Here is an 11,579-nt window from a genome sequence, read left to right as displayed (position 1 = left end):
AATTGAACCCAGACCCTCATGTATACGAGACAAGCACTCTTGCCACTAGGCCATATCCCCAGCCTCCTTTTTTCTTTTTTTTGGCCAGTACCGGGCCTTGGACTCAGGGCCTGAGCACTGTCCCTGGCTTCCTTTTGCTCAAGGCTAGCACTCTGCCACTTGAGCCACAGCACCACTTCTGGCCGTTTTCTGTATATGTGGTGCTGGGGAATCGAACCCAGGGCCTCATGTATACGAGGCAAGCTCTCTTGCCACTAGGCCATATCCCCAGCCCCTCCTTTTTTCTTTTGACAGTGCCAAGGTTTGAACTCAAGGCCTCCTGCTTGCTAGGCAGTTTTTCTACCACTTGAGCCACACCTCTATCCCTTTTTGCTTTAGTTCTTTTTTTCAGGTACAGTCTCAGGGTTTTGCTCACAACCAACCTCAGAATTTGATCCTCCTACCTATGCCTCCCACTTTACTGGGATGACAGGCATACCCTACCATGCTTGGCATGTTTGTGGAGATGAGATCTTGATAGCTTTTTGTCCAGGGTTAACTTTCCTAATCCCCAACTTCTGCCTTTCCAGTGGTTGGGACTATAGGCATGAACCCCTGCCCCACTGGCCTCTACTGAAATTCTAGAATGGCCAGTGCTGGGGCAGTGACTTCAGAACCTGAGAAGGTTCTGTCCCCTCTGTGACCTCACTTGGTCTAAGAAACCAAGTTGGGTGGAGACAGGAGAGGAGGAAGAAGCCCTTGGGCCAGCAAGATGTCCTTCTTGCTGTCACTACCGGCCTGTCTTTGTCCTAGAACCTTGGGGGATGAGATCGCTGCCATGAGGCTACAGAAGCTAGAACAGCAGGTAGGTACCATGCCCAAGAACCTGGCCTTCCCCACCCTTTCATCTTTCAAACCTTCCCAGAAAACCCAGCCCCAGAACTCGCTCTGGGTCTCCAAGACCTTTGTTCTATTCTCTGGACTTCAAGTCCTCAGACACGGAGATGACAAACAGGAATTTGAGCTATTAAGGAGAAATCCTCGTGATGAGACCCTCCAAAATTTAAGGATGGGGGTTCCTTGGAACTGGGTGGGACCCTAGATTCTGGGGGAGGAGGTGGCTGGGTGCTAGGACCCATGGATCTGAGGGAAGAGAAGGTGAGGGCCTAGGCACCAGCGGGGACCCAGTGGAAAGTGGGGTTCACGGATTCTCCCACTTCACCCCGTTTCCCCTCTGGTTCCTGGCTCCCACACTCTCTTTCCTGCTCCCACAGCGCCTTCTATTTGAGAAGAAGCGACGACGGAAGCGCCAGGAACCTCTTATGGTTCAGGCCAATCCTGATTCCTTCCTGAGGCACCCTCGGCTGAGGCGATGGGATGAGCGTTTCCAGGGTGACAGCGGTGTGGAGAATCTCCCATCCGGGCATTTGGAGGGGGGCGGCTACTGGAGTCCAGGGGTGGGGCCTAGTGGGGAGAGGGAGGGGGGGGGTCTTATAGTTGGTGGGCGGGGCTTGGTGGAGTGGAAGGGTTTGGGGCCTGGTGAAATCTTAATAGAGTGCTCGCCTCACATACATGAAGCCCTGGGTTCAATTCCTCAGCACCACATACATAGAAAAGGCCAGAAGTGGTGCTGTGGCTCAAGTGGTAGAGGTAGAGTGCTATCCTTGAGCAAAAAGGAACCAGGGACAGTGCTCAGGCCCTGAGTTCAAGCCCCAGGACTGGCCCAAAAATAAATAAATAAATAAATAAATACAGGCCTGGAAGTGTGGCTTAGTGGTAGAGTGCATGCCTAGCATGCATGAAGCCCTGGGTTTGATTCCTTAGTATCACATAAACAAAAAGTTGGGAAGAGGGGCTGGGGATATGGCCTAGTGGCAAGAGTGCTTGCCTTGTATACATGAAGCCCTGGGTTCGATTCCCCAGCACCACATATACAGAAAATGGCCAAAAGTGGCGCTGTGGCTCATGTGGTAGAGTGCTAGCCTTGAGCAAAAAGAAGCCTGGGACAGTGCTCAGGCCCTGAGTCCAAGCTCCAGGACTGGCCAAAAAAAAAAAAATAATAAAATAAATACAACAAATTTTACAGAGTGCTCCTCCTCCCACGTTCGTACAAACATAGAATATTTAATAAGTGATCCAGTTTAAAAAAAAAAAGTCAGGAAGTGGTGCTGTGACTAAAACGGTAGAGAGCTAGCCTTGAGCAAAGGAATCTCAGGGACAGTGCCCAGTCCCAAAGTTCAAACCCCAGGACTGGCAAAAAAAAAAAAAAAAAAAGACTGAGACCTAGGTCTATAAGTGGGGGGTGGGGGGGGTAAAGGGCCTGCTAAGGGGTGGGCATGGTTTGAGATCAGGCCCGGCCCAAGAGAATGTGGCTCCACGGGGCAAGGGGGTGGAGCCTGGGAGAGCCTTGGGTGCTGACAGTAGGTGGCGTCTAGGGAGAGTCCAGCAGGGCAGTTAGGTAGCAAGATTTCCCAGCTTTTGTAATTTAAGAGATGAAGCAAGCCCTAGAGTGACCAGGAGAACCTGGCCTAGGATTGTTTACAGTACTGGGGATCAAACCCAGGGCCTTCAGCCTGCCAGGCCAGCGCTCTACTGCTGGCTGAGCGCCCTTCCCAGCCCTGGCATGGATGCCCGGGGTCCTGCAGGCTCAGGATCCTCGGCAGTGTCGCAGCGGAACTCTGCTTGTTTGTGCATTAGGATAGGGTGGGCTGCAGTAGAGGGGGAGGGAGGGGCATCTGGGGGGCTTCCAATTTGGAGATCTTTTTTTTTTTTTGGCAGTCCTGGGGCTTGGACTCAGGGCCTGAGCACTGTCCCTGGCTTCTTTCTGCTCATGGCTAGCACTCTGCCACTTGAGCCTCAGTGCCACTTCTGGCCATTTTCTGTATATGTGGTGCTGGGGAATTGAACCCAGGGCTTCATGTATATGAGGCAAACACTCTTGCCACTAGGCCATATCCCCAGCTGGAGATCATTTTAATGGGCTTCACCACACTATCTCCCAGGTTTTGGAAACCCTTTTCTCCAGGAGAGCGTGCCAGAGGCACATCTGACCTCTGGTGCCCACCGCGCCCCTGGCACCGTGACTGGTGGTGGAGATTGCAGCAGAGAGGGTGGCGCTTTGGCATTGCGGACACATACAGGTAACCTCAAGATCCTGGGCCTTTTGAACCCAGGAGGCTGAGCCCCAGATCCTTGCTCTCCAAACAACTCAGGAGTTCAAGATCCCAGCCCTTCCTCCCTAGCACCAAGGAGTTTAGATCTGGCATCCCCGCTCACCCAGTCATTTTGAGTCTCCAGTCTCTTCTCCCCAGGGGGCACTCCAAAGGCCTGGTGTCCATTACCCCTCCCTGTCCTGGCTCCCAGACAGCACCGATTCCGAGCTGGAGGAAGTCTGCGTGGAGGACATTCCTGTGTTCCCCCTGCCTTACAAGCAGCGACCCAGAACTCGACGAAGGGGTTGGCTAGCCCGCCAACGACGTGGTAATTTTCAGGCACACATGAGGGAGATGTGTGTGTGTGTGTGTGTGATCTAGTCCCTGGTCCATATGGCAAATTGTCTCCCTTTTTGCTTTATAAACAAAACAGTTCCCTTCTGTCAAGTTGATCATTCTTTGCACATTAGACTATTCAGAGTTGAGGCCAGGCACTGGCGGCTCACGGTGACTCACACGGTAACCCCAGCAAGTCAGGAGGCTGAGATGTGAGCGTCCAGGCTTCTGGCTCAAAGCCAGCTCAGGCAGAAAAGTCCACGAGACTCTTACCTTCAATGAACCACCCAAAAGCCAGAAGTGGAGGTGTGGCTTAAGTAGAGCACCAGCCTTGAACACAAAAGCCTAGCAAGCATTGAAGGCCAAGTGTGTGCTTACACCAGTGCTCATGCTCCATACACACACACTTACCCAGAAAGCAAAGAAACTGAATCAATCACCCTCTTTTACTCCCCCGAAACCCCTTTTTTAGATTTGCACATTGTATATGTTTAATCTAAATGGAATAATAAAACGTGTGGTCTTTTGTGTCTGTTTTCTTTCACTTAGCAAACTCTTTATTTTGTTTTTGAGACAGGTTCTCACTATGTCGACCAGGATGATCTCGAACTTCTTGGCTCGAGTGATCATCTCATCTTAGACTCTGGAGCAACTGGGACTCAAGGCAGGTGTTACTATGCCTTTTTAGCAAGTTTGTTAGTATTGATTTGTTTTTGAGATAGGGTCTCCCTCTAGTTCAAGTTGGCCTCAAATTCACTGCCTTCCCTTTCCCACTGGGATTACAGGCATGTACCACAACGCCTAGCTTCTGATCAACCATCCATGTTAGAACGTCTGGGAGAAGTGACCCCAGTGGTGCAATGCCAGCTTAGCAAGTATGAAGCCCTAAATTTTTTCTTGCCAGTCCTCGGGCTTGAACCCAGGGCCTGGGCACTATCCCTGAGCTTCTTTTGCTTAAGACTAGCGCTCTACCACTTGAGCCACCGCGCCACTTCTGGCCTTTTCTGTGTATGTGGTGCTGAAGAATCAAACCCAGGGCTTCATCATGCTAGGCAAGCACTCTACCACTAAACCACCTTTCCAGCCCTGAAGCCCTAAATTCAAACCCAAGTACCACACCCTAAAAAGAAAAACATGCTAACCTGGCACTGGTGGCTCACGCCTGTAATCCTAGCCACTCAGGAGGCTGCAATCTGAGGATCATGGTTTGAAATCAGCCCAGCCAGGAAAATCCATGAGACACTTATCTCTAGTTAACCACCAGAAAACCTGAGTGCTGCTCTGGCTCAAAATGGTAGAGCATTAGGCTTGAGTGACAGAGCTCAGGGACAGCATCTAGGCCCTGAGTTCAAGCCCCATGACTGGCAAAAGTAAAAAAAAAAAAATTCAAAACAATTTCTTTTACTCTAATAACCAAGGCAATAATTTCAATGACAGAACTCTCTAACTGGCACCCCAAAGTCCACACTCCCACATACTAGTCTCCGTTGCTTCCTCTGGGACTAAGGCAAATGAGGACTGAGGAGCTGAGAGTAGCAGCTTAGTACAGCACTTGCTTTGGCTCTCATAGATTCTCCTTTATTGGGGAGCAAGATGAGACAACAGATAAGGGTAAGTAGTAGGAGCTGATAGCTGGTCGCACTGGTGGCTCACGCCTGTCATCTTAACTGCTCAGGAAGCTGAGATCTGTAGATCACAGTTCAAAGCCAGCCCTGGCAGGAAAGTCTGTGACACTCTTATTTCCAATTAACTTCCAGAAAACAGGAAGTGGAGCTGTGGGCTCAAATGGTAGAAGGGTAGTCTTGAGCAACAAAGCTTAGAGATAAGACCCAGGTCCCGAGCTGAAGCCCCAGGACTAGAACTGGCACTAAAAGGGCTGAGAACCCCAGGAGTTCTAGCTTTGATGATTTCCTCTCAACCCCTTGCAAACTCCTGAGAGTTAGCTATGCTTAGCTTTGTCCCCAACTTTTCCTATCCATTAGGAGCCAGTGAAGAGGAGAGTGAATCTCAGGGTATTGGAGATGAATACAAGACGCCCAGTCTGAAACCAGCCCTTGGAATGGACACAAATGGAGGACAAGGGGACATGTCATTCTTCCAGGTGAGAAGAGGCACAGACACCACTAAGCAAGAACCGGAAGGCTAGCCTCTGACATCAGGAGAGGATGATGCTAAAATCTTGCTGCCCAGTCAGAGGCCTTTGTCAGTGACTACCCTGATGGGCCAAAGTATCCACAGCTTCTGGTAATAGGGTAACAGACGGTGTGTGTGTGTGTGTGTGTGTGTGTGTGTGTGTGTGTGTGTGTGTGTGTGTGTGTGGTGTGTGTAATTTATCAAAATATGAATGTGGGCATGGCCACGAAGATGCAGCCTATGGCTGGGCATGGGGTGTGTGTGTGCTTGTTATTTCAGAACTCTAGAGGCCGAGATAGAAGGTGGTGAATTAGAAGCTAGAATCATCTACACAGTGAGACTCTGTCTAACACAAAACAAGAAGCCATAGCCATGTAAAGGCAGTGAGGGTTGTATAGCAGTAGACTCATGTACCTATTGTAAGATGTAATTAATGGCTTCACTTGAGTAGAACTGAGCTTTTATATTATCTCGATTAACATTGGTTTTAGTAGAATAAGCTCTCAAATGGATTCTCCTGATGGAGTGGACCAGCGTTACAGGGAAGAAGCCAATCAACTGATGGCTGGTCAAGATTCAGCTGGGTGGGGCTGGGGATATAGCCTAGTGGCAAGAGTGCCTGCCTCGGATACACGAGGCCCTAGGTTCGATTCCCCAGCACCACATATACAGAAAACGGCCAGAAGCGGCGCTGTGGCTCAAGTGGCAGAGTGCTAGCCTTGAGCGGGAAGAAGCCAGGGACAGTGCTCAGGCCCTGAGTCCAAGGCCCAGGACTGGCCAAAAAAAAAAAAAGATTCAGCTGGGTGGGTTGGTTGAGATACATGACCAATAAGCAGAAGGCATGGTAATAGAGGGCATAATATTCAGCTAAAAGGGCCAATCAGATGGCAGAGTTGTGCCTGACTGTCCTTTAACTTTGGATTTGTCCTACGAACTAGAGTGAAGTCCTGGAAGGGAACAAATTTGAGCCTGCAGAGACAAACTTCCCAGAAACCGTCAACAAAGAGGGGCCCACTGCCCCCAAAGTCAAGGATGGCAAGGGCGGTTTCAACCTAGTCAGCACCCAAGGCCCGCCACCCTGTGTCCCTGGCCCTCAGCTGGACGAGGACATGATGGCATACGTCCTGCGGCCAGCAATGGTTGGTCACATAGTACAGTGTCTCATCCATCGCAACAAGCATGGCATGGACAAGACCTTGTACCCCACCTACCAAGTGTACCTGGAGGCGGCCGATGGCAGCAAGGTATGATGTAGCTCCCACATTCCAGGGGAGCAGGCCCCTCCTCCCAGGGTTGTACGATTTACAAACCTAGCCCTGGCTTGGCTCTTATCTAGACCTTGTCAACTTCCACACTTAAGTTTTTGTGCTAGTTCTGGGGCTTGAATTCAGAGGGCCTGGATGCTGTCCCTTAGCTTTTTTGCTTGGCGCCGGGGCTCTACCACTTGAGCCACGGCTCCACTTCCAGCTTTTTAGGTGATTAATTAGAAATGAATCTCAGGGACTTTCCTGCCGTAACTGGCTTTGGACCCTGATCCTCAGATCTCAGCCTCATGAGTAGCTAGGCTTGCAGATGTGAGCCACCAAGCATCTAAGAAAAGGGGTCTTTTTCTTATGGAGCCTAGTGGCATAGGCCTTCCCTTTCCATACTCAAGTTCTGTCCTTCCCAGAGTTGGCTCTACCTTGTCCAATCAGATTCAAAGCCCTTACCCACCACCTCTCTCCACCTCCCACTGTCAGTCCTGGGGCTTGAACTCAGGGTCTGGAAGCTGTCCCTGAGCCTCTTTGTGCTCAAGGCTAGGGCTCTACCACTTAAGCCACAGCATTACCTCTGGATTTTTGTAAGTAGTTCACTGGAGAGTCTCCAGTGAGAGTCTCATGGACTTTTCTGCCAGCATTGGTTTCAAACAATGATCCTCAGATCTCAGCCTCCAGAGTAATTAGGACTACAGGTGTGAGCAACTGGTACCTAGCCCCACCACAAGTCTCTAGATGTGCCCCAGTCCTTTCTTTGGTCCCCTCCTTGAGCCTTGGTTGTCAGATCCTCCCTAATCCTGGAGCAAGCCATGCTCTTCTCTAGCTCGCCAGTTCCCTTCCAGTGTGGTCTCCTCTCTGGGTATTCTCTCCCAAAGAGAGGCTTCCTTCCCTATTCAGGATCAGACCCATTTTGCATGGATGAAATGTCTACCAGAGCCCCTTATAATATTCCAAGCAAGGCTCTTCATTCTCCACAGCCTGGAGCTGCCTATGCTATGACCAGTTCTGGGACCCATGGGCAGAAGGAAAGGGGGTAACATTAGGATCTAAAGCTCCCCTTCAGGACTCAATTGATAGTTCCTTCAATAAGAATATCACCCAAAGCCAAGCACCACTGGCTCAGACATGTAATCCTAGCCACTCAGGAGGCTGAGATCTGAGGATCGTGGTTCAAAGCCAGCCTGGGCAGGAAAGTCTGTGAGACTCTTAATCACCAGAAAACCAGAAATGGCTCTGTGGCTCAAGTGGTAGAGTGCTAGCCTCGAGCTGAAGAGCTCAGGGACAGCGCTCAGGCCCAGAGTTCAAGCCCCATGACAAGCCAATATATATATATATATATATATATATATATATATATATATATATATATATATATATATTACCCAACAAATTTGGTGACTCAGGCCATTCTGCCATCTCTCTGTTACCTGAAATCCATTTGTGACAAACTGTTTGTTCCATGACAGCGCTTCCTCTTGGCTGGGCGAAAGAGGAAAAGGAGCAAAACTTCGAATTATCTCATCTCCATGGACCCCACAGATATGTCTCGAGATGGGGTCAACTTTGTGGGCAAAGTTAGGTAAGGCAGAGTCAAAGTGTGTATAATGAGACCCAGGTGAAAACCTAGAAAGGCAACAAATAGACAACATTTCCCAACTGGCTATATGTTCCTTCTGTCCTAGATGACTGATGGGTTTTGTAGTTCTACAGGTTGTGCATTCTGGAGGTTGGGGAAGAGAAAAGTTGAAAGCGTTTTGGGCTGTGATTTAAGATAGGTGACTTCTTCAGAGGTTAGGGACTGAGATTTGTAAGTTCCAGTGGGACAAAAGGTCTGGTATATGTTTATTCTTGTATCCTAGTCTAGAGGGAAGAAAAGGGGGACCAAATAGAAATAAAAACTATCATGGCTCATCTAAGAAAGGGCCTAGGATCTTGGGTACAGGGAACAAATTTTTTTTCCAGTCCTGGGGCTTGAACTCAGTGCCTGGGCGCTGTCCCTAAGCTTCTTTTATTCAAGACCAGCACTCTACCACTTGAGCCACAGTGCCACTTCTGGCTTTTTTTCTGTTTATGTGGTACTAAGGAATCAAACCCAGGGCTTTGTGAATGCTATGGAAGTACTCTACCACTAAGCCATGTTCCCAGCCCAGGGGACAATTCTTCACATATAAATGTTTGATTTGAGAAAGCACTTAAGGTACAGCCAGAGTGACAACTAAACTGTGACTTCTATGGTTGCTGTTTTATCTACTGCCCATCTGCAGATCTAATGTCTTGGGTACTAAGTTCACCATCTTTAACAATGGAGTGAATCCGGACCGGAAACATTTTATCCCCATGATATCACAGATCAGAGAGGAGCTTGGGGCTGTGTGTTACGTAAGCTGTGGGAGAGGGATGGGAGAGGAGAAGGGAGAGAGAATAAGATGGGGCTGGATAGTAGGAAAAGGCAGGAAACGTAGAATATGATTCTCCCGGGCTGGGAATATGGCCTAGTGGTAAAGTGCTTGCCTCGCATACATGAAGCCCTGGGTTTGATTCCTCAGCACCACATATATAGAAAAAGCCAGAAGTGGCGCTGTGGCTCAAGTGGTAGAGTGCTAGCCTTGAGCCAAAAAAAGAAGCCAGGACAGTGCTTAGGCCTTGAGTTCAAGCCCCAGGACTGGCAAAAAACAAAACAAAAGAATATGATTCTCCCAAGGAGACCAACGTCTTGGGATTCCGGGGGCCTCGGAAAATGGCTGTAATCCTCCCAGGAATAGACAGGCGGAACCAGAGAATTAAGGTCCAGCCACAAAATGTGAGTCGTCAAGGTGTGGGGGCTGGTGATTCCTGGGCCAGGGCAGGAGGAGGAGCTGGGGGGACTTCCAGGGGAGGAGGGGGCTAAATGAAGCCTGGAGGACTTTACTCTGGTTTTTAGGATGTAAGGACTAGAGGCTCAAAAATTATGGATGTTGGAGCTGGGAATGTGGCTCAGTGGTAGAGTGCTTGCCCTAGCATTCATGAAACCCTGTGTTCAATTCCTCAGTGCCACATAAACAAGAAAAAGCCAGAAGTGGCTCTGTGGCTCAAGAGGAGTGTTAGCTTTGAGCAAAAGAAGCCAGGGACAGTGCTCGGGCCCTGAGTTCAAGCCCCAGGACTGGCAAAAAAAAAAAAAATCTGGAAAAACCTGGGGAGAAGGGGCCAAGGTTAGCAAGCTCTCTACTAAACTTTTCCAGGAACAAGAGACTCTGCTGAGTCGTGTCCAACAGGGGGACAACGAAGGGCTGATTCTGCTGCAAAACAAACCCCCCATGTGGAGCGAAAATGATGGCGCCTATGTGCTTGATTTTCATGGTCGGGTCACTCAGGCCTCCATAAAGAACTTCCAGATCACGCTTCCAAATGACCGTGAGCACCTGGGAGCCCTCCCGCTTGCCTAGGCCGCTCGGGTTGGGGAAGGGAAAAGAGGTTGAGAGCACGAAAAAGTACATTTCCCATCAGCCCCTGACTACTTTCTGAGGCTGCACAGGCACCTCTCTGTTGCAAAGCCTTTTGGGAAATTAAGCAACCCTTACAGGCTTTCCTAGCTGGGGCGGGATGCTACTGGGGCCCTGGAATTAAAGAAGAAGGGCCATTGATAGGGTAAGGCTAATGTGTGGTTCCGATTTCTTCCTCAGCGGACTACCTGGTGCTCCAGTTTGGACGTGTGGCCTCAGATACGTTCACTATGGATTTCCGCTACCCTCTTTGCCCCCTGCAAGCCTTTGCTATCTGCTTATCCAGTTTTGATGGCAAGCTGGCTTGTGAGTAAGTCAATAAAACATCCCTTACCAGCTCCCAACATGCCTTCTTTTGCATGACCTGGTGATTATCACCAAGACGCCACCTGTACCGACAGTAGTCCTGTGTATGATGGGGTGGGCTGCTCACCTACTTATGGAGCTCACAGACACTCAAGAAAGACAAAACACTTCGAAAAGTACACAGGCCCATCTGTTAGGTCAAAGCAATGCAAGGCTAAAAATGTAGCTCAAGTCTATAATACCAGCTATTCAAGAGACAGATCTGGAAGATAAGGCTCAAAGCCAGCCTAGGGCAGGAAAGTCTGAGAGACTCCATCTTCACAATAACTAGCAAAAAGTCAGGCTGGCTGGTCACCATTGGTTTACATCTGTAATCCCGGATACTCAGGAGTCTGAGATCTGAGGATGGAGATTCAAAGCCAGCCCAGGCAGGAAAGTCTGTGAAACTTACCTCCAATGAACCACCAAAAAACCGGAAGTGGAACGGTGGCTCAAGCGGTAGAGTGCTAGCCTTAAGCATACAAGTGGAAGAATATTAACGAAGTGTGAGTTCAAACTCTAGTACCGGGGGAGTTTGGGGAAATAAAAAGCTAGCTTGACAGGAATGTAACTATCCCATGGATGGGAAGGATATGAGGCTCACCTTTGAACTGATGGATTCTGGGAGCTCAGAAGATTCTATTAACTTGTCCCTGTGAACTTGAATGTGGATGCAGGGTTTAAAAATGTGAAACAAGGGGACTGAGAATATGGCCTAGTGGTAAAGTGCTTGCCTTGTATACATCAAGCCCTGGGTTCAATTCCTCAGCCCCACATATATAGAAAAAGCCAGAAGTGGCACCGTGGCTCAAGAGGTAGAGTGCTAGCCTTGAGCAAAAAGAAGCCAGGGACAGTGCTTGGGCCCTGAGTCCATGCCCCAGGACTGGCAACAATAAACA

General features: G+C 49.4%; 1 protein-coding gene across 1 annotated transcript; it reads left to right on the top strand.

The window, feature by feature from the left end:
* The first annotated feature begins 751 nt into the window (after nucleotides 1-751).
* Nucleotides 752-10,715, top strand: Tulp2 (TUB like protein 2). The gene is made up of 11 exons (XM_048368953.1): nucleotides 752-844; nucleotides 1,254-1,380; nucleotides 2,982-3,119; nucleotides 3,343-3,459; nucleotides 5,450-5,568; nucleotides 6,539-6,844; nucleotides 8,323-8,435; nucleotides 9,121-9,235; nucleotides 9,558-9,656; nucleotides 10,075-10,246; nucleotides 10,516-10,715. The coding sequence occupies exons 1-11, from the start codon at nucleotides 752-754 to the stop codon at nucleotides 10,647-10,649; spliced, it is 1,533 nt and encodes a 510-aa protein (XP_048224910.1). The 3' UTR covers nucleotides 10,650-10,715.
* The last annotated feature ends 864 nt before the right edge of the window (nucleotides 10,716-11,579 follow it).

This window comes from Perognathus longimembris, chromosome 20 (genome assembly GCF_023159225.1).
Source record: "Perognathus longimembris pacificus isolate PPM17 chromosome 20, ASM2315922v1, whole genome shotgun sequence".
NCBI classification, from domain to species: domain Eukaryota; kingdom Metazoa; phylum Chordata; class Mammalia; order Rodentia; family Heteromyidae; genus Perognathus; species Perognathus longimembris.
The sequence above is the reverse complement of the archived record's forward strand: the minus strand, read 5'-3'. Positions and strand labels throughout refer to the sequence as shown.

Coding starts and splice junctions, on each gene's coding strand:
- Tulp2 (XM_048368953.1), top strand. CDS start 752: ATGTCCTTCTTGCTGTCACTACCGGCCTGTCTTTGTCCTAGAACCTTG. Junction 845..1,253: donor TACAGAAGCTAGAACAGCAG/GTAGGTACCATG, acceptor CTGCTCCCACAG/CGCCTTCTATTTGAGAAGAA. Junction 5,569..6,538: donor GGGACATGTCATTCTTCCAG/GTGAGAAGAGGC, acceptor CCTACGAACTAG/AGTGAAGTCCTGGAAGGGAA.